This window comes from Ruditapes philippinarum, unplaced genomic scaffold (assembly GCF_026571515.1).
Source record: "Ruditapes philippinarum isolate M1 unplaced genomic scaffold, ASM2657151v2 ctg6834_1_1_1_1, whole genome shotgun sequence".
NCBI classification, from domain to species: Eukaryota; Metazoa; Mollusca; class Bivalvia; order Venerida; family Veneridae; genus Ruditapes; species Ruditapes philippinarum.
In genome coordinates this window covers 36,508-59,719 of record NW_026858016.1, presented here as the reverse complement: position 1 = coordinate 59,719, position 23,212 = coordinate 36,508, and the positions used below count along the sequence as shown (strand labels likewise).

Sequence of the window (23,212 nt, the reverse complement as noted above, 5' to 3'; positions counted from 1 at the left end):
CATAAAGGGTTTATTTAGTTGTTGTTGTTTTTTTTTTGTTTTTTTTTGGAAAACCGAATATTTTTTGTCATAACGATTTAGATCTATTCTCTATTGTATAAAACTAATAAAGAAAATGATCAATCGTAAAAATATTAACGTGATACTGAAAGGAAAACAAGTGTGCACATCTCATTTCCCTTTTTTCGCAGCGAAATCATTCCTTTGCTTTATAGACAAGTAAATGCACTAAAATACTTCGTTACGTGGTACCAATTAATAAGCATGTATCAACTATGATACATAGATCAGCACATGGCAAGGTTAATGATATGCATGGGCTATTTTTAGATTACCTCACCAAGAAGTTGAATTGCGTTCAGTAGATCTAAATATAACTCAATCATGCGTGATTTGGTAAGCAGGACCACCCTTTGAAGACGGAATAATAGTGCAGTCACCATTCTCTATTGTATAAAACTAATACAGACAAAAAAAAAAACAATTATAAAAGAAACTAACTTTTGCGTCTTGAAAAACAAATGAAACGGAACAATTTCGTTTATAATTTATTACGGTTTAAACCAAGTATTTTACCAATCAAGTAAAAATAGAAATCCTATTTATATACACAAACTGGGATTACCGAAGTAACTAAAATAGCTTCTAAAGATTTCCGTAATATTACTCCGCAGTATGACTGAATCGCCCGAATTGTCACGATTGCAATCGGAACTACATCGGCTATTATCATTAATCCGAAGACTGACGGAAAAGGCCGAAAAGTTGCGATTGGCACGATTGCAGCTGGTTTCCCGTTCAATCATGCACCAACAGATATAAGCAGGAAACCACCTAACCGGAACAAGTTTTCCAGATGAAATGGCTTGCAGCCGTGGCTGCAAGCCAAAAAGCCATAACCCGAGGTAATGCCCTTTTACTATTTAGATCTACATGGTATTGACATCATAACGTTTTTAAAAATGGAGATGTGGCTCTCTTAGGAATATGCTGGGGTTTTTTTTCGTATGACTCAGGAAATGCGAAAATTGTAAAAAAAATAATAGAAAAATAATAGAAAAATAATAGAAAAAAGCGTCACTTTATGTGAGTGATATCCCATATACAGCACATGTGCATTTTTAGTTTGTGGCGTACGTGCCAATTTTCCCGGGAGTTTGTCTTAAGAATATTTTTCGTGCTCAGTTAAAAAGTTAAGTTTGCCAGTATTTATTATTTGGTGCACAATGTTTAAAAAAGGAAATCAAACTGTTTCAAAGAAAGATCTAGATAAAAGATCATTTTCAGTTGTATAATATTTTAAGGGTTTTAATTAAAGAGTGCAAATTATAAAAAAACTAGCCATATACAGAGTTTTGGGTTTTTACTATTCTCAATTATAAACGTATGGGGATGTGGCTCAGTGGTAGAGCGTTCAAAGGCCCCGTGTTCGATCCCCGGCATCTCCATATTTTAAAACGGCAACCATTATCATCACTTAAAACTGTGTAAGAAATTCTCGTGATTAAACCGTTTTGTATTTTACAAAACAAAAACAAATATTGGCTACTTAATACAATTGTATGTTTTTAATATTGAAAGAAAAGATTTACCTTATCTTAATGCAATTTCATTTTTATCATCTTTATTTTTTCATATCTAAACACTTAACTTAATAATCATGGAGATGTGGCTCAGTAGTAGAACGTTCGCTTTGAAGTTCATTACAAACCTCTTATCATTTTAAAACTCATCTATAATAATTTTAGAAATTTATATCAAAATGGACAATTATTTGCTGCATGATAATCAATTCAACGCAATATCGTACCGATGTCAATCCGATATGCAAATTAGTTGCATTGATAGGTCATGTAGGCCCGACGCAGACCCGATGTATTTTTTTTATGTAACACGAAATGTTACACCGGTTCGATCCCCGGCATTTCCATATTTTTGTTAAACGTTCTATTATGCAATAAGTCGCGTTCAATTTACGTTTACAATTGAATTTCAATGTTTAATAGGAGACATATTATCATATAGCAATGTAGAAACGGAATTACTCTATCTTTAATTGCAATTTAATTGAATTCATTGTGTGACCATTGGATGTAGATGCATTTAATTGTGAAAATATGCATCGGTTTTCTTTCTTTTTGCTAAATATACTCATGTTATAGGGCGAGCTTTATTTGTCAAAATGGGGGCATCTTGGCGTATACAACTCCCCCTTTGTTGGGAGCTATATCACGTGCAATTGTAGTAAGGTATGGACAGATAAAGCTCTTCGGAGAGCTATAATTGTTGAAGGCTATATGCGACGTAACGGGGCGTCCACACTGCAGTATATTGAACAAAAAGGTATAAACGCGATGTATGTGAGAAGTTAGCAGTGAACAGTGAGCTTAGCAAAAAGGCATTTCAATTTATATAGGGAATTCAATGATCTGCTGTAATGCTCAGCTGTTTTTGGCAATCTAGCAGAGCATACCTAGCTTTAGTGAAAAAATGATCTGCTGGAACGCTCAGCTGGCTAGGCAATCGAGCAGTGCATTACTAAATATAGTGTTAAAATGCTCTGCTGCAATACTCAGCTGTCTTGGCAATCTAGCAGAGCATTCCTAGCTTTAGTGAAAAAATGCTCTACTGGAACGCTCAGCTGGCTAGGCAATCGAGCAGTGCATTACTAAATATAGTGTTAAAATGCTCTGGTGGAATGCTCAGCTGGCTAGCTAAGCTGGCTAGGCAATCTAGCAGGGCATTACTAAATATACATGTAGTGTAAAAATGCTCTGCTGGAATGCTAAGCTGGCTAGGCAATCAAGCAGGGCATTCCTAAATATAGTGTTAAAATGCTCTGCTGGAATGCTTTGCTGGCTAGGCAATCTAGCAGGGCATTACTAAATAAAGTGAAACAAATGCTCTGCTGGAATGCTAAGCTAGCTAGGCAGTCTAGCAGGGCATTACTAAATATAGTGTAAAAATGCTCTGGTTGAATGCTAAGCTGGCTAGGCAATCTAGCAGGGCATTCCTAAATATAGTGTAAAATGCTCTGGCGGAATGCTAAGCTGGCTAGGCAATCTAGCAGGGCATTCCTTAATATAGTGAAAAAAAGCTCTAGTGGAATGCTTAGCTGGCTAGGCAATCTAGCAGGGCATTCCTCAATATAGTGTAAAAATGCTCTGGTGGAATGCTAAGCTGGCTAAGCAATCAAGCATGGCATTACTAAATATAGTTATAAAATGCTCTGCAGGAATGTTCAGCTGGCTAGGCACTATAGCAGAGCATTCCTTAATATAGTGAAAAAATGCTCAGCTGGAATGCTAGCTGGCTAGGCAATCTAGCAGGGCATTACTTAATATAGTGTTAAAATGATTTGCTGGAATGCTAAGCTGGCTAGGCAATCTAGCAGGGCATTCCTTAATATAGTGAAAAAATGCTCTGTTGGAATGCTCAGCTGGCTAGGCAATCTAGCAGGGCCTAACTAAATATAGCGAAAAAAATGCTGTGTTGGAATGCTCAGCTGGCTAGGCAATCTAGCAGGGCATTCCTTAATATAGTGAAAAAAAATGCTCTGCTGGAATGCTAAGCTGGCTAGGCAATCTAGCAGGGCATTACTAAATAAAGTGAAAAAATGCTCTGCTGGAATGCTAAGCTGGCTAAGCAATCTAGCAGGGCATTACTAAATAAAGTGAAAAAATGCTCTGCTGGAATGCTAAGCTGGCTAGGCAATCTAGCAGGGCATTCCTAAATATAGTGTAAAAATGCTCTGGTTGAATGCTAAGCTGGCTAGGCAATCTAGCAGGGCATTCCTAAATATAGTGTAAAATGCTCTGGTGGAATTCTAAGCTGGCTAAGCAATCTAGCATGGCATTACTAAATATAGTGTAAAAATGCTCTGGTGGAATGCTAAGCTGGCTAGGCAATCTAGCAGGGCATTCCTTAATATAGTGAAAAAATGCTCTGGTGGAATGCTTAGCTGGCTAGGCAATCTAGCAGGGCATTCCTCAATATAGTGTAAAAATGCTCTGGTGGAATGCTAAGCTGGCTAAGCAATCTAGCAGGGCATTCCTAAATATAGTGTAAAATGCTCTGGTGGAATTCTAAGCTGGCTAAGCAATCTAGCATGGCATTACTAAATATAGTGTAAAAATGCTCTGGTGGAATGCTAAGCTGGCTAGGCAATCTAGCAGGGCATTCCTTAATATAGTGAAAAAATGCTCTGGTGGAATGCTTAGCTGGCTAGGCAATCTAGCAGGGCATTCCTCAATATAGTGTAAAAATGCTCTGGTGGAATGCTAAGCTGGCTAAGCAATCTAGCAGGGCATTACTAAATATAGTCATAAAATGCTCTGCAGGAATGCTCAGCTGGCTAGGCACTATAGCAGAGCATTCCTAGTGAAAAAATGCTCTGTTGGAATGCTCAGCTGGCTAGGCAATCTAGCAGGGCATTACTAAATATAGTGTTAAAATGATTTGCTGGAATGCTAAGCTGGCTAGGCAATCTAGCAGGGCATTCCTTAATATAGTGAAAAAATGCTCTGTTGGAATGCTCAGCTGGCTAGGCAATCTAGCAGGGCATTACTAAATATAGTGAAAAAAATGCTCTAGTGGAATGCTAAGCTGGCTAGGCAATCTAGCAGGGCATTACTAAATATAGTGTAAAAATGCTCTGCTGGAATGCTAAGCTGGCTAAGCAATCTAGCAGGACACTACTAAATATAGTGTACAAATGCTATTCTGGAATGCTAAGCTGGCTTGGCAATCTAGCAGAGCATTCCTAGTTATAGTGAAAAAATGCTCTAGTGGAATGCTAAGCTGGCTAAGCAATCTAGCAGGGCATTCTGAAAAATAGTGTGAAAATGCTGTGTTGGATAAGCATTCTTGCGGTGCATTCTGAATTATAGTTTTAATAAGCTCTGCTGGAATGCTCAGCTGGCAGACTGATTCTGAGTTCCAGGATTTATTGTTGCCAACGTTTTTTTTATATTTTTGACTTCTAGGCAGTTCTGAGGCACTCGCAGACTTTCAGGAATTTTTGGTGCCAATAGAAATAATGATATTTTTGACTTCTAAGGACCTTTAAGAGACTATTTCTTTGTCCTGCGACTTTTTGATGGACACTCGCAGACTTTCAGGAATTTTGGCGCCAATGCTGATATTGAAAATTTAGACTTCTAGGGACCCTCAAGAGTCCATTTTGTTTGTCTGCGACTGATTCTCTGACACTCGTAGACTTTCAGGAATGGTTGGTGCCAATTGAAATAATCATATTTTTGACTTCTAGGGACCTTTAAGAGTCCATTTCATTGGCCTGCAGCGTAATGTTGGACACTCGCAGACTTTCAGGAAAGTTTGGTGCCAATAGAGATGATGGCTATAGATAGATTATTGTTATACTTTATAATTGACATTATTATATAGGGAGAGCTTTATTTGTCAAAATGGGGGCATCTTGCCCTTTACAACTCCCCTTTGTTGGGAGCTATATTCGAACGCGCAATTGTAGTAAGGTATGGACAGCTAAAGCTCTTCGGAGAGCTATAATTGTTGAAGGCTATATGCGACGTAATTCAGGGCGTCCGCACTGCAGTACATTATATTTAACAAAAAGGAATAAAACCGATGTATATTTTGAGTTCAGACAATTAAATGCATCTACATCCAGCACTCGCAAAATGATTCAAGTTGAATTTAATTAAAGATACCGTTTCTATATTATTATTGACATAATATCTTCTTTCAAACAGTAAACTAAAATGTAAACGTAAATTGAACGCGAATTATTACATATTAAATAAACGTTTTGATAAAAATTTGGAGATGCCGGGGATCGAACCCGGGGCCTTTCACATGCAAAGCGAACGCTCTACCACTGAGCCACATCCCCGATGGCGATATTGTTCTGCTGACATAATCATAATGATGAATAAGGATTGATACACTGATGATGTACTGTTGATGATGACTTTCAGACGATGATGCTGCTGGTAAGTTTAAATTACTAAAGATGATGATGATGATACATTGATGATTATGATGATGTAGATTTATGATGATGATAATGATTATAAATGACGATGTTTCTGATGATGTTTTTAGATAGATTATTGTTATACTTTATAATTGGCATTGTTATATACGGAGAGCTTTATTTGTCAAAATATATTTGCCCACTTGCCATATACAATCATAGGAACTTGCAATTTTATCAGTACATCACAAAATTTACGTACATTAGTGATATAGCCCTTAGATCTCTATATATTTTTATTTAGAGATAAGGGCTATATCACTAACGACTAATATACGTATATTTTGTGATGTATTGATTAAATTTCAAGTTCCTGTGATACAACGCACTTTGTTGGGAGCTATATTCGAACGTGCAATTTTAGTAAGGTGTGGCTTGATATTTAAAGCTCTTTGGGGAGCTATATTTGTTTGCAGCTATATAAGGCATAACAGGGCAGCCACACTACAGTACACTGAACACCGATTCATATTCATAATTTATGATTAGTAAATTAACCACACAATTTAAAAAATATCCATATACATCCAGTGCTCGCTGCTTTTCATCTCTACAGAAGAATTCAAAATGTATTTTAAGTTGATCACACAAGTTTTCATTTCAAACAAAGTATGTGTAGCATAAATTTCTTTCACGCTCACCGATCTAGATGATTTTATGATGGTGAGCACGTTACATGTACTTTAAAACAATCATAACATTGGAATTCATTACAAGCTGACAAAATTTGTCAGCTACAGTTTGCTTATTCTTACATGGTTGTTCCTTCACACGACCAGAAAGATGGAACCTAAGAATTATCTCCAATTTTTCTTCCACTTTCCGCCATTTTGTTTTTGTTTTGAAATTACATCAGGTTAATACACCAATCGGCATTTTATTTGCACTCCAAATTCATTCAACTCCGATTAAAAAATCAAAGGGCTGCAAGCTCTGTGGTATTTTCTGATCTTTGCAATATAAATCGCACTGTATATCTGTATTATTTTCCTGTATAAGTTTATTTTTATTTACTATAATTCTTCTTGCAGGACACCAGAGTTTGATACATACAGAATTTTGCATGACTAGAGTTGCATCTAAACGAGCGCGTTACCCCTGCACCATGGAGAAGTTATACGAAGGGCCTGAATATAATCAAGTAATACTAAATTAAGAATTTCCATTGCATTTCGGGTTTGTAATCCTTATGAATTTCGAGGTATTTTGTTCACGATAAACCTGTTGTTTAACATTGGTGTAAATAATTTAGCAAAAATCTTCTCGCCAAAACAGTCCGACATGTATATATTCCACTACTCGACAGTCAGATTTATTTGTGTAGTATTCGGTAATCGACATCGCTAAAAATAGCATTTTCATTGATTAAAATCATATCCATCCGCGTAATTTGTGAATGTACATTTATTGACAATTCTATAACTCGAAGTTACTTTTAAACTTTGAATGCGTTGTAATTTGTTGGATACTTGTAACAAAATAAAACTATTTCTTTTAAATCGCTAGGTTTAAGCTGTTTTAAGAACTACTTGTTGTTAGGTTTGTCGTGAAACCGCTGTGTAAGAGATTAAATGTTAGCTTTGTATTTCCTGATCTTCGACATGTATATATATACAACTATTAAACGTCACGATTATCCAATGAAAAATGACGTTACAAACGTGCCAGTATTATAAATGTATTTCGATCAGTCATAACAAAACACTCCGGATAGATGATTTGAAAGGTCAAACGTCATTTGCAGTTGAAATATACAACATTCAACTGGAAATTACGTCTGTCTAATCAAGTACATGAGATGGAAACAAATCATTGATCTCAAATGTACTCTAAAACCAAACCAAAGAAGAAAAGACGTTTTATCACGAAAATCAGTTACATTAAATTATTTAGAATATATGTAAAGCAAAATGTTTTTAGAAAGTTAAAAAAGAACACTATGTTTTTGAACATCTGTAGTAATAAAATATTTCTAAATAAATGTGCAAAAAATGTTTTGTGATAGTATATTTCTAAATATCTGTGACAAAATATGTTTTGTATATCTGCAGGTACAATTTGTTTTACATATCTTTAGATATAAAAAGGATTTTGACATATATGATGTTTACAATTATGAAAATGAAATACTGCTGGAATAAATATTCAAACATTGATTGATAAATTTCGATACATGAAGTCGATACATTTAGTAACTACCATATATACCCATCATCATTATTCTTAATTATGAACTTTACAGCATTTCCTCGACATAATAAATAAATAAATAAATATATGTATTGAAAAAGGTATACAGGAGTAAGACATTTACATGTATATACGTAGACAATATCGATTGTATGTTTTAAAACGTTGTTAAAATATTGTTTGTTTTGGGGCGCCTATTACAATTATTTTAAAATATCTCTTTTAAAGTTTGTATTTTATAAAATGTTCAAGCTTATGTTATTTGAGCCGCGCCATGATAAAACTGACATTAAGCGTTTGCGACCAGCATGGATCCAGATCAGCTTGCGCATCCGCACAGTCTGACCAGGACTTACAAACTCTATAACAAATGAAGAAACTAATAGCGAACAGCATGGATCCTGATCAGACTGTGCGGATGTGCAGGCTGGTCTGGATCCATGCTGGTCGCAAACCCATTATGATGGTTTTGTCATGTATTTCTATGCAAGAGATAAACATTCTTTTTTTCAGAATATATTTTGGTAAGTCACGTGAATATCAAAAGTCTTTTCATAAAGGATGCACATGTGCTTGTATAATCATATTATCTGCCATGGAATATTCTACAAACAATAGTAAACATCACTAGTCTTTCTTCTATGTTAAACCTTTACTGGGAACCATGATACAAAAACATGTAATTTAAAAATAAAATGTTCATGCTTCATCGCTATAAATCAAACACTGCTTCATGCAGCAATACACGAACAATTATTATTCTGTTGCATTGCAAAAAATACGGAAAATGTGATCTCTAAAGAAAGAAAATGCTTTTTACTAGCTTCTATAAAATACTTTGACTTGAAAGTGAAGACATATGAAGGGTATTTTCAACGGAAAATAATTATGATTAAATATTGGATTAAGTTATTATCGCTTCAAGAAAGAACTATCCTTTTTAAAACATATTCTATGTTAAGAATTGATTCTGACAATGGACAACAAGCAGTTATTGTAGCTTAAAATTCACTGTACACAGACACAGAATATCTACATTTTCATTCAAATAAAAAATATGTTGATCTAATCATTTTATTTTTTCAGTTTGTTTTATTACGCATACATTATGCATGATTAAAAAGACAAAAAGAAGAAAACAAAAAAATACATGTCACACGCTAGTTTTTGAACTTCGATTTCTTGGGTGACAGTCATCAACAACATCCACTACGCCAGAGAGTATATTACAATAATTACTGTTAAAATAAATTTTACATTTTAAACTACTATCTGTATCTTTTGTCCATCAATATAAAGTAATCTTTTGTCCATCAATGTGAGGTTATCTTTTGTCAATCAATGTGAGGTTAGCTTTTTTCCATCAATGCGAGGTAATCTTTTGTCCATCGATGTGGGGTTATCTTTTGTCCATCGATGCGAGGTTATCTTTTGTCCATCGATGTGGGGTTATCTTTTGTCCATCGATGTGAAGTAATCTTTTGTCCATCGATGTGGGATTATCTTTTGTCCATCGATGTGAAGTAATCTTTTGTCCATCGATGTGGGGTTATCTTTTGTCCATCGATGTGAAGTAATCTTTTGTCCATCAATGTGAAGTAATCTTTTATCCATCAATGTGTGGTAATATTTTTTCTATTCGGTTAAAAGGTGGTGACTACCGGTTAAATGTAAACAAAACAATGTTGTATTTTGGCTAAAGGCTTTCACGATTTTTATAGCGATGTAAATGTTAAATTCGTATAATTGAGTTACTGTTGCATTCATGAAGGATATGGAATTTTATTAAAATATATAAGTTTGAATTTGAATGTTGCCTTGAACTTTTAGAAATTGAATGTGTGGACAGACTTTTTGTGAGCAATTTGTTAGCGCAAAATAGCCGTGCCTGACAAAATTTGCGGTCACGCATGACTGAGCCGCTATCGGCTTTAATATGCTTTTGTTGAACAGTGTGATATTTATATATCTATGTTGAAATGATTTCTGTATCATGATGAGCTCAAATGAAAGCAAGAAAACGCTCTTCAACTGCTAATGAATTAGATACCAGTGACAATATTGACAATCAACCTTTTTACCCAGTTTTTAAACAAAAAGGTAAAAACACTAATTTAAAACTAAAAAGTAAAGCACAGTAATCCAAAACCTCAATCTAATACCACGCCCAAAAATAATTCATTATGGACGACAGCTCGGTGTATAATACTTCTGCGTGTTTAAAGGAAACATTATACGAAACAAAATTTGAAAAGCAGCTGGCAGACATCAGTATTCAATTATAAACACTCCTATCAAAAGATGATACCACTTTTATAAAGAAAATTATCGAAGATAAAATGAATGAAATGAAAGTAAGTTTCCTTAGTGCAATGACTAAGAGAGTAGAGGTTCTCGAACATGACGTCCATACACAAGCTTAGACAATTGAAAAACTAGAACAAAAGATTTAATTATATGAAACTCAAAGAAAAAGATCAGTCATTATACGAAAGAATTGAAAAAGATGAATTTTGCTGTGAAAAATTTGAAAACGAGTCAGAACAATACAGTCGCAGAAATATTTTTCGAATCTTTGGCATTACGGACGATGACAACAGGCAGACCTCAGAAACAGTTTATCAAAAATTAATAGACACAATAAAAAGCAAATCAGATCTTGTTCTGCAGAAAGCAGATATTTACATCAGCCAAATACTTGGAAAAAACAAAGTCGGCAAGCATAGGCCAATTATAGTTAAATTTGTAAGACGCCAAACAAAAGTCGAACTTTACAACAGGTCAAAACAACTGAAAGAACATAAGATTTATGTCAACGAAAATTTGACGAAAATGAACGCGGACATGTTGGCATCCTGTCGTGTAAAAGACAAGTCAAATGTTGAAAAAGCGTGGTCTTTTGAAGGAAACATTGACTCGACATATGCATCACAGGGACTTGCTACGCAATTGCAAGCAATTAAACTACCGCTATTGGTTAAATCTTCCGTGGCCGGAAAAGATTAAAACACATGCTCATGATTTGAGCAAAAGCCAAGGATACTCAACTACATCTAAACAGCCATATAGTTCTATGCCCCAAACAACAATCCAGACCCCTACGCAGTATTCCAAACCAGGACTGTCTTATGCAGCCGCGGCCAAATGACATATCACTTATTTTCAAAAAGAAAAATATATTGTTTTCACAAACAAGTGAATCGTTACGTGATTAAAGTTAATTCCCTTTGACCGATTTCTTCATCCTGTATGAAGAATGTGCTATATAAACAATAAACTAAAATGATGACAACGACGACGAAAATTGTAAACAAAATAATAATAGAAAAATAACAGAAAAAGCGTCACTTTATCTGAGTGATATCCCATATACAGCACATGTGCAAATTTTTAGTTTGTGACTTACGTGCCAATTTTCCCTGGAGTATGCGTGCTCAGTTGGAAGTTAAGTTTGTCAGTATTTATTATTTGGTTCGCAATGTTTAAAAAAGGACATCATACTGTTACAAAGAAAGATCTAGATAAAAGATCATTTTCAGTAACATAATATTTTACACCGAATAAATTAAAGCGTGCAAATTAAAAAAAAACTAGCCATATATCGAGTTATGGGGTTTTACTGTATATATATGGGGATGTGGCTCAGTGGTAGAGCGTTCGCTTTGCATGTGAAAGGCCCCGGGTTCGATCCCCGGCATCTCCACATCTTTTGACCATTATCAGCACTGGCATCCTGTCTATGTAAAAAAATTCTCGCGATTAAACCGTTTTGTATCTAACAAAACAAAAAATATTGTCCACTTAATACAACTGTATATTTTTAATATTGAAAGAAAAGATGAGCAGATTGCCTTATCTAATGCAATTTCATTTTAATCATCTTTATTTTTGTTTATCTATAAACACTCAATTTCATAAACATGGGAATGTGGCTCAGTGGTAGAGCCTTCGCTTTGCATGTGAAAGGCCCCGGGTACGATCCCCGGCATCTCCATATTTTTTTAAAACGTTCTATTAGGCAATAAGTCGCGTTCAATTTACGTTTACAATTTAGTTTCACTGTTTAATAGTAGTCATATTATCATATAGCAATGTAGAAACGGAATGCCTCTATCTTTAATTGCAATTTAATTGAATTCATTTTGTGACCACTGGATGTAGATGCATTTAATTGTGAAAATATGCATCGGTTTTCTTTCTTTTTGCTCAATATACTGAAGTTTGCAGTCCATAGAACACATTATCGCACTCTTAGAAACGGAAAAAATACAAAAATATGAATGGCAAAAATATGAATAGCGATTTGATGTGGTTTCGTTTTTTTCCTTTTTGGACTCGGAAAAATGAAAACTGGTCACGTGGTACAAAAGCTGGAAGTTAATTGGTTACATTTTATAAGGTGTTAAATTAACAGTTAATTGAGTTACACTATTTTTTTAGGATAAAGAGTTCATATAAAGTTGATTAATTTATTAATTTGCTTTACTTATACTTACCGGTACATGTATGTTAATATGTTTTGGCAATAAATAATTTAAATCTATACCAACATTATGAAATTTAAACTTGATACTATTTTTAAAAAACATATTCAATGTGGATTGACAGTGTCAGTGGCAGAATGTGGTAGCTGTTGCGGTGTCAAAAGGAAGAAAGAGCTAAATTGTCGTTATGTACGTGCCCCAAAATGACGGGACTAGAAATAATTTTAGAGGGTTTGTGTGCCATTTAATAAGGAGTGGACCAAGAACGTGTTTGAAAAAAATCAGAATATCCGCTCACATCATTTTTCAAAAACAATAATCTTAATCGAGAGTAAAATGACCAAAACATGAAACGCGCAACTCAAAGTTGGATAAGATTCGCGCTAAAACTCGATTTTCTATTTAATTCGGATTATATTTCTTAGTTTTTTACATTTTTTTCTTCATTTCACTTATGTGTCCAATAATTTGATCTATATATTGTAAGTAATAGATACAGATGTATGCACAAGACGTATGACATAAACCAAGAGAAAATTCAAACATATACATGTACGTACAAGTCTAATTAAATAAATATAATATAATAATATATAATATAAGTAAATCTCTTCTGTTCATAAAATAAATCTTGACACCATTACGAGAAAAAGGCGCCTGTGCAATATCATTTCAAGTAAGTACAGCATCAAAATAGGACCATATATCTGTCCAAGCTATTTGGAAAACCTCCTGCATGAAATAACCGAGTCCCTAGCTTGCATGCTTTCTCACAGTCTCTAGCATGATTTAAACCACGTTTTGTGAATACATCTACCATATACACACTCGACCAAAGAACAGGATTCAAAAACAATATCACTAATTAAGAATAAATATATAAAATTGTTTATTTCAATATGGGTTATTTTCAAGGTAGTCTTTATCAAATTTATATTGTTCTATGATGTCCATGTACTGGAAATTTTCTGGGTTCTTGTGAAATGTTCGCACTAATGTGTACCTCTCTCCTGCCTCCTTCCCATAGTATAACGTGATCTGTTTCACAAGATTCAGCGCCTCGGACTTTTTCTGAAAACAGAAAAACAAGCAGCAAAATCACACAGTAGGCATAAAAAATCACGTTCTTGTCTATTTTGTTACTTTTTAGTATGCAGTATTGAAGCTGCTTAAGATTTTAAGAAAAATATTTTTAGATTTTAAGAATAATTTACACATTATGTGCTATAAAGGCCCGTCTGACTGCAGTTTTTATTACCTTATTCCGATGGTGTTAACGCAGTAAGGGCTATTTTTGGTTATTTTTATCTCTTTTAGATACATTTTTATAGTTTTCATGAAAATTAGCATGAATCTGGTGGCATTCTGCTTTAAAAACATGGGGAAAAAATGGTTTGAGATTTGTAAAAATTCATGTGTTTCTGAAAAATTTAATTAATGTGGCCTTGCAGTTATAATGTTAGCCTTTCAACTAAGAGGTTTTAGGTTTGAACCACACTAGTGTTACAACCATGTTCCCCAATACAATATCAGTAATGAATAACCTTGGAAACATATCCAAATGTGATTTAACTATTTATATTGCACTTTACACACTCAATATTATATACATGTACTGACCTTTTCTAATAGTCATAAGAAAACGAAAACATCATGAAAAAGTTTATCTTAAGAGTAAATGTCCAGTTATGACTTTCTTTTTCCTCTGGGACAAATTTGTCCGTGTTTTACCTGAATGCTCCAGGTAATAGACGTCAGTTTTTAATTCCGAATAAATGATAAAATTTCTTTAACATTATGGTTTTACACCATGCCCTAAGGTAAGCCATTGGATTACCAACATTACTTTTAAAGAGAACAATGAGTGGACTCAGTTAGGGGGTTTTTTTTTTTTCAACCCGTATATTGCATTAAAAAGTTACAAAATTACTTGACGTACCTTAAACCCTTTAATATTCATTAAACCCATCTTATAATCTAAAAATTTTTTATGTCACATACGGAAGCACAAAAATAAACAGGATTTAATATTTTTCTAAAAAACATTGTTTGCCTCTAATTTTTTTAAAGCATTTTCATACTTATCATCAAGAGCTTTGCAAAAATCATACTTTTGGGGCCTATTTTTTTTCAGTGCTAGAAACAAGTTTGTTTTTTTAAAATTTAGTTGGGTTTTTATTATATCAACACTGAAAATATCTTTTGGTTACTTCATAGCTTAACTGGTGGAGGTAGAGCTCAGGTGCCTCTATGTGCATTATTTCTAGTGCAAAATTTCCCAAGCTGGGTTAGATACTTTTTCCCAAAATGGCTGGGCAAAGGGCTGAAGTATTATTTAATGCCAGAGTAAGTACCATATCATGATTTGCCGTCCGGTTAGCTCAATAGGTAGAGTACTGGACTGTGAATTGGGCGACCCGAGTTTGATTCCCAGACAGTGCAGGTCACAGGTCACTTTCATTGTGATTGATCATGAATTTCTTTCTACGGTCATTGCACTGTACCTCTGCTCTGGCATGTACAGAAGTTTCAGTTCCTTGCGAAAATGAAGGCAACTAGTACTGGTAAACTGCTTGACAGCCTATCCAGCAATAATGCGGTGGCTGAATTATGCTCTGGTAAATTCAATGTGGCTTACTGCCATGGTCCAGAGTGAAAACTACCAATACCACCACCACCATGATATTATTCTTTGAGAAGTCTAGCTATACAAAGTAAAATATACTTAACAATAATACTATCATCATATAAAACGGTTTAAACGCGCAGATTTTTTTTCACAGTTTTGATTGAGGATTTTATAAGAAATAGCAATAATAAGTAAAATATATGGAGATGCCGGTGATCGAACCCGGGGCCCTTTCACATGCAAAGCGAACGCTCTACCACTGAGCCACATCCCCTTTTACGTAAACGTGTGTTTATTTTTTGAAAAGGATAACTAAAGATTATTTAAAAGACATTGCATTTGCAATACATAAATTTGATTTCAATTTAAATTACTCACCTTTTGTTTTAATATAAAGAATATATATCCCTGACCTGTCTAATTCTAATTATCAGAATAATGGATGCAATAGAATATCATTACAATATATTTGTTAACAAAAGAGCTACATCACCGAAGGTGTTTATGCACTGATGAAGATAAAGGTATTGTTGAATAAGGAATGTTGCACTGATGATGTATTGCTGCTGATGACATCCAAACGATGATGTTGCTGATTAGTAGTATGTACTAATGCTGATTTACTTATTAGAAAGATGATGATTTTGATGATGATGATGGTGCATATGATGCAAAATATGCCGACTCTTGGCCGACGTCGGTCCGCTGCAGTGCCGACATATTGAGTATTTTGAAGAAAAAAAAGAGAATAAGTGCATTGGCATTAGCACTAACCACATTTCATGTGACATAAAACAAGATACATCGGGACTGCGTCGGGCAACTATTTTGTTTATCGGATCGACATCGGTACGATATTGCGTTTTCTGTTAAATTGATAATCATGTAGCAAATAATTGTCCACTTTGATATAAATTTCTAAAATTATTATTAATGAGTTTTAAAATGATATGTGGTTTGTATTGAACTTCAATATTTATGTTTTTGAGTACCTAAAAATCGCTCTTCCTAAAAGTCCTACAATTTACAGATTAAGCGCCAAAAAGAAAAAGTTAACCAAGGAAGGTGATGAAATACGTACATGTGTTTTTTAAGTAATAATGATTCAACAAATGTGTAAACACTGTTAATAACTGTTAATAATTTGATTTTAACAATTTAAAGGATTGAAAAAATACAATTTATTTCTTTGCCTCTTTTTTAAATGTATAATAATGTTTGAAAATATTTGTCACATGATTTCCCGACATGCATTATCATGACAGTCAATTGCTCAAAGTCACGAAATATTCGCCTTTTTTATCTTATTTTGTAAAAATAAATCATTTGTTGTTGTTGTTGTTTGTTTGTGTTTTTGCAGGTTATGCCAAATGCTTGTTGCTAGATAGCTTCAACAGGCTAGCCTGAGGATCATACCTGGTGGTTGTAGGGCAGATTGTAATATATATTCAAATTTGACCAAACTTTCAACCATATTTATTATTCTTATTAGACTAAAAACTGTAACCTTTTTATTTTATTCAAATTTTGCATAATGATTACGGGTTTTTATATAAATTTACCAGTACAAAAACTCTATTTTATTGTCTGCAAAGCGATCATTATCTGTAATTTTAATCAACACGAATCAACGTTCCTAAATAACCCCATTTGTCATTGTTATAATACACTTTTAATATAAATAATCTAAGAAGACACATTTGTCGTAATCTCGTCACCTTTGTTATAAAACTATTTTCTGTATTTTATAGATATTGTCGTATCTTTTGTTCTTTCTCATAATCACTCAAAACAAATAATTATATATTTCTTACAGCTAGAATTGATATTCCTTTCTTTGCTGTCTGTTTACATCAATATTGATAAATAGGGTTGTCGATTAGTCGTATACAAACAGAAAAAATATTCAATCTGTTCAATGAATGTTAAAAGTACATTCAATTTATGCTCATTATTTATTATAAAGTGGGCCTGACTTGACTATGTATTTCAAAAGATTGACTTAATGATTGTGATTTACCAACAGATACTGTAAAATAAAATAAAAAAGCCGCGACACGACAAAACGAACATAGAGCGTTTGCGACCAGCATGGATCAAGACTAGCCTACGCATGATCAGGATCCATGCTGTTCGCTTACAAACCATATTACAAGAAAGGAAAGTGATAGCGAACAGCATGGATCCTAATCAGACTGCGCGGATCCATGCTGGTCGCAAACCCACTATGTTGGTTTTTGTCGTGGCGCGGCTCAAATACACCCGCCTGAAATATAAAAAGCTACTCCCATTCTTTTATTAATTGAATGTTACAGGTAAATTACAATGGATATTTATAGATATTTCAATTATTTGTCTTTCATGTGAAGTAAATTCTATAAAGCAAAATGTAAAATTATTTTGAATTGACCTATTTACTGACTAAATACCCTTGGATGGGCATAATGTCACTTAAACCGTTACTTTCAATTGTGCAATACATTGAATTAATTACTGGTTTACATAAGAGAAAATTAACGAATACATGACAAACTATAAAAAAATATCTTCTGAAAAAAAAATAAACATACAAAAGAAATTTGCACAATTGCAAATTTAATCTCGAAAAACACGTTTCATAACATAATACATGTAGCTTAACTTGTAGTCCAAATATAGATTTCATGGAAATTTAACTTCCGCGTTCCAAAACGATCTATTGATTGTTGTAACGAAATGTAAACATTCGGCATATAACATTTGGATCGGGACAAGATTATACTTTGGCTGACATGTTTTATGTTTTATTTAGTTTTATCCCTAATCTGTTTCATTGATATATCTAAGTTTGTGAAACTGTATTACAGTGACGCTGAAAATTGATCTTCATATTTAAATATATATGTAATTTCTCAAATGGGGACAATATAATCGTTACACAAAATGGCGGAAAGTGGAAGTAAAAAGGGAGAGGATGATGAAGTTCCTGGTCGTGTGAAGGAAAACTTGTGTCAACCATGTTTAGATAAGGATAAGCAAACTGTAGCTGACAAGTTTTGCTCAACTTGTAATGAATTCCAATGTAATGATTGTTCAAATGTACACAACATGCTCGCCATCTTGAAAAATCATAAATTGGTTAGCGTTAAAGAAGCTGCTGCAAGTGTATCGTTTAAAATGAAGGCATTAGAGCTATGTGATGAACATCAACAATTATTTGAATTCTTCTGCGAAGATGAAAAGAAGCTTTGCTGCAGTTCTTGCGCTATTGTTAATCATCGAAAGTGTCATAGCGTTGTAGAAATTAAGAAGATCGCTGGGAAAATAACCCCACCATTTTCTTCCTTAGGGGAGAAATTGAAGAAAGCTAAGGAAGCTGCTGAGGGTGTTGCGAGACATATTCGCTCTTCAAAAGATCAACTTGCTGAAGATGTCAAAGAAATACATGTAAAGATTAGACAAATGCGAGATGAAGTAATGAGAATGTTTGACGATTTAGAAGATTCCGTTAACAAAAGAGCTGAAACTCTGCAGAGAGAAACATTAGAAAATCTGACAAAGAAGCAAGCACAAAACGAGAAACATTTGGCTGATGTAACATCGTGCTTAGAGACGATTGAAAGTATTTTCAAAAATGGAACTCCAGTACAGAAATATATAGCAGAACGGAAAATGGAGAGTAACGTCAATACTCTCTGCGGAAACATCGAGGAGGAATGTCAGAAATTAGAAAAGGTGAACATTTCTTTTCATTTTGACGAAACTTTAAAACTGCCACCATTACCAATTACTGAATATGTTCCAGGACAATTACTTTTAAAGTCCAATCGCCAGGAAGATGTTAATTCTGTTAACATGACGATGAAGTTAACACCAGTTTCTGCTATTGGTTTAAAGAAGACTGAAGATGATATCGGTGAGCCGTTATATTCAGGTATAGATTTTCTACCTGATGGTAGACTGGTGGCTGTGGATAACAAAAACAAGAAATGTTTAGTGTACAATGAGAAGCTTGAGAAAGTAGGATCATATCAGCTATCTTACAAACCATTATCTGTTGTTGTAGTATCTGAGGAGGAAGTAGCGATAACAAATGGTATTGTATACAATATAGAATTTCTACATGTTAGTAAATGTAATGAAATAACTTCAAGAAGGACATTTAAAGTGAAAACGAAATATGATTCTATATCTTTAAAAGATGATAGACATTTTGTATTAAGGTCTTATGACGATCCAAGACCTGTTCGTATTGTATCAATGACAGGAGAGGAACATGACTTTAGTATTAACTTTCCAAACAAATCATATTCTATAGACTCAAGCGATTGTACTTACATAAAGAGCAGAGACAAAGTAGTGATTACAGATAGAGACGAGAATACTGTCAACATATATGATATCAAGACAGACACGAGAGTCGTTGTGAAGGATGATCAGATACAGGAACCAGGTGGTGCAGCAGTTGGGCCTTCTGATACTATCCTGCTGTGTTGTCTTAAAACAGACTCCATTGTACAGATATCACAAAGAGGTCAGATATTGTCATCATACAAGATAGATATGGAGATGCCGTATAAAGTATGTGTCTCACGTGATAAATCATTTCTTGTTGTTATAAATAAGCTTTCTGGAAATAAGAAAATGCTGAAATTCAAATTATCATGTTAGTAACACAATCTTCTGTTTTACATAGAAAATTTTTACACACATTCAAAGTTATTAAAGAACGAAACAAGAATTTATCGGTTACATATGATGGATGGATCAAGGAATTATACTAACGTTCTAGTACCAATGTAGCTGTTCGTAACAAAAAAGACATTCAAATGAAACAATGTGCTGAGAAAAAGTGTGCTAATCAAAATGTAATCTATTTCTGCTATGACAGACAGACTCAACATCGCTAACACCAGGAGCCTATTCAATAGCAATAATTTCAATTTATATTTAGGCACATGTGCATTAAATTCAAAATTAATCAATTAATCGTCACATTGATGTACAAACTCGATCAAACCGAGTTTACAATTTTCATGTTATTTTATTATGATTAATGTTTTCGAAGAGTCACCCTTTCTTCATTTTTTTAATTTAGCACGGCTTTTATGTAAAGTAGTTATGTTCTGTGCCATAGTTTTCTTATTTTTTTAATCATCACATAATGTTAACTTTATAATCATATATGAATTTGTAAATATCAAATTGCCGAAGATTTTTTTGTTCAAATATTAGCGATATAATGTAACTACGTTCTTTAATACCTTTAACCCTTATATCCTGCCTGACCCGGAAGTGATTACCTTTTACTACCAGTACAGCCAAGCCAGCATGTACATTCGAGCAGTCTGACCAGCTTTTTTTTTATTCTAATATTAAATCTTATACACTTCAAATGGAATCCCAAAATTAAAAAGGTTCAGGATAAATAACAAGAAAGTTGATAAGATAAAGTTAACATCAGTTTCATGGCTTCGGTTGACTTTTCGGTGATAGAATATATCATAATATAATAGATATGTATACATTTATTGTTTGTCATTACATGACAGTTATGTAAGAAAATGTATATATTGTACCTTGTCTTATGATATATGTTGTATCAGTATAAATAAATATAACTAACTGGAGATATAGTATTTGACTTTTATAATCGCATTGCTTTATCTTAATATCATGCATACTCCTCACGTTTTTAAAATTTAAATAAAATACGGCTGATATGACATTATGCCCATCAATGGGTATAGAAAAAATGAAACTGTGAAAGTTGAAATAAGTTTACATTTTGCCATAATTTCAGATTGGTAATTTACTTCGCAGGAACGATACTATATATAGCTAACTCGGTCCTAGGGAAATTCTGTTATTATCCACCAGTTTTTATATAAAAGAGAATCGTTTATTTTATAAAAAGAGTGGGGCAGGCTTTTTATATTGATTAAAATATGCCCAATACTTCACTTTCAGTGTTGTTATATTTTTCTGGTTCTTCCGGATCATTTACTCAGGCATTTTTAAATGTTGAATGTGAGTATTGCTTATGCCGGTGTTAGTGGGCTTGAGGGATGTTGCACTTTTTCATTATCCCTTATGTACAGACTCAGTCGCACTGAGTCTGCAAATGTCATGTATATTTGCTGATTTTGCTTCAGAGATATCACCTTTTTATAGATATATATACATCACAACAGCAGGTGTCGTGTCCATTGCCATGTGACAGCCGTAAAAAGTTGCCCCGTACTTCGCGTCAGTGCGGATTTATATTTTTAGGTCCTTCAGGATAATTTATTCTGTCACTTTTAGTGTTATTACTTTAGTAACGCCCATGTCGGCTGAGGCATGTTGCGGTTTTCATTATCCCTCATATACAAACAGAAACAAACCGAGTGTGCACTTTTCATGTGGTTTTGCTGATTCTAATGCTTCCAAGAGATCACCTTTTTAAATATATTAATGCTTATTTAAATTTTGTCTTTAACATTTTACAATATCAACTTTTGGTCCATCATCTATATAACAGTGAATCTTTTGAAAATTATAGTCAAATCAATTTCACTTGGCAGTGAAAAAATGATCAGAAAAATGTCACTTAAATGTAAGATTCTGCAACACTGCTATTACTTTGCTTGGAGAAATGAAAGAAATGTAACAAGTTTTCGTAAAACATCGTTTAAAGAACAGTATGTATTTAACATTAATTCGTATGTTATTCTTCCAACTTAACATTTTAATAGATGATAATTAATTTAAGGATTAGCTGTTATTAAGTTATGTTATCAAATTAACCTTTGATATATGTGTGTTATCATAATACCTGCGAGTTATAAGTATCGGTATACTAGAATGAATGTCAACGATTTCCTGTAATTTTCACGACGCTCTCGATAAAATAAGATTTACTAACGTATAGATTTTATTTTATAACTTGTCGACAAAAATCAATAACAAAAATATTAGAACTACCTTTTGTGTAATGGATGTTATACAAAATTTTAGCACAGTCGTGAGGGGCTGAAATTATGTCCATGCTTGCAGAGCTTTGATAAAAGTTTCCTTTCTTTCAAAATGTCCCTAACTATTCTCTTAAATAGCAATTCAGTTCTATACATTCTATTGAAGTGCCTCTTACACTTGGTTTCAGACATCTTCAAACTCTGTGGTAAACATTGCAATAATTATTAATTGGCAATTTATATTGTCATAATCATATCGATCGCTCTATTGTTTTCATGTATATAGTTTTTATCACTTGATTTATTCTTGTTTAACGTATAAAGTAATTATATCCTTTTGTTTAATTGTTTGCTAGTGATAAAGAATGGCTTATTCAATAAATCTTTGGCAGGTATTGTTAATATTTAACCTGTAACATATCTACAATCGAAACACCGAATAATTAACCGCGGACTTAATACGGACTGAAAATAGTTCTACCACGTGGTACGTTGTATTAGGTGTTTAAATATTAAACCAAAACAAAGGGTGTAATCTTTGATAATGTATAACTTATATTTGGCAATCAAAGGAATATGTTTAGTGTATTCGATAAAATAATGATTGAAATTATTTGAGAAATAAACAATTTAAAATTACTCATGGATGTACAATTATAACCCAGTCCGAATTAATGTCAACATGTAGACATTTTGTTGCTTTCGGTTTCTATTACCATACCCTGTTATATCTTTTAAGTTACATAATTAAGGTGAACTTTTGCTCGACCTATTGAAAAAAGAATTAAGTCAACAACTCCTAGTATTATATTACTATTTATTAACATGTTTCTTAGCGTATGATATAGGCCTATATAAGGTTCTAAGATGCGATACAGTAAATCAGACGGTTAACCTTGACCTGCTTTGGCCGTTGTCAGCTGTATAGAGTGAGGCCAACATGCACAAACGTCCAGTC

The 23,212-nt window shown here is 33.5% G+C and overlaps 1 protein-coding gene and 4 non-coding genes across 5 annotated transcripts; 3 read left to right on the top strand and 2 right to left on the bottom strand.

Moving 5' to 3' along the window:
• Nucleotides 1-5,800: 5,800 nt before the first annotated feature.
• On the bottom strand, nt 5,801-5,872 carry Trnaa-ugc (transfer RNA alanine (anticodon UGC)). The gene has a single exon. It is a non-coding gene; the product is annotated as a tRNA-Ala (tRNA).
• A 5,965-nt stretch (nt 5,873-11,837) lies between these two features.
• Trnaa-ugc (transfer RNA alanine (anticodon UGC)) lies at nt 11,838-11,909 on the top strand. The gene has a single exon. It is a non-coding gene; the product is annotated as a tRNA-Ala (tRNA).
• A 219-nt stretch (nt 11,910-12,128) lies between these two features.
• Trnaa-ugc (transfer RNA alanine (anticodon UGC)) lies at nt 12,129-12,200 on the top strand. Its single transcript has one exon. It is a non-coding gene; the product is annotated as a tRNA-Ala (tRNA).
• Nucleotides 12,201-15,520: 3,320 nt separating this feature from the next.
• Nucleotides 15,521-15,593, bottom strand: Trnaa-ugc (transfer RNA alanine (anticodon UGC)). Its single transcript has one exon. It is a non-coding gene; the product is annotated as a tRNA-Ala (tRNA).
• Nucleotides 15,594-18,241: 2,648 nt separating this feature from the next.
• On the top strand, nt 18,242-19,969 carry LOC132751789 (uncharacterized). Its single transcript, XM_060742027.1, has one exon. The coding sequence runs from the start codon at nt 18,242-18,244 to the stop codon at nt 19,967-19,969; it is 1,728 nt and encodes a 575-aa protein (XP_060598010.1).
• The last annotated feature ends 3,243 nt before the right edge of the window (nt 19,970-23,212 follow it).

Bases quoted from the DNA above. Each gene is read 5' to 3' on its own strand.
- LOC132751789 (XM_060742027.1), top strand. From the start codon at position 18,242: ATGGCGGAAAGTGGAAGTAAAAAGGGAGAGGATGATGAAGTTCCTGGT.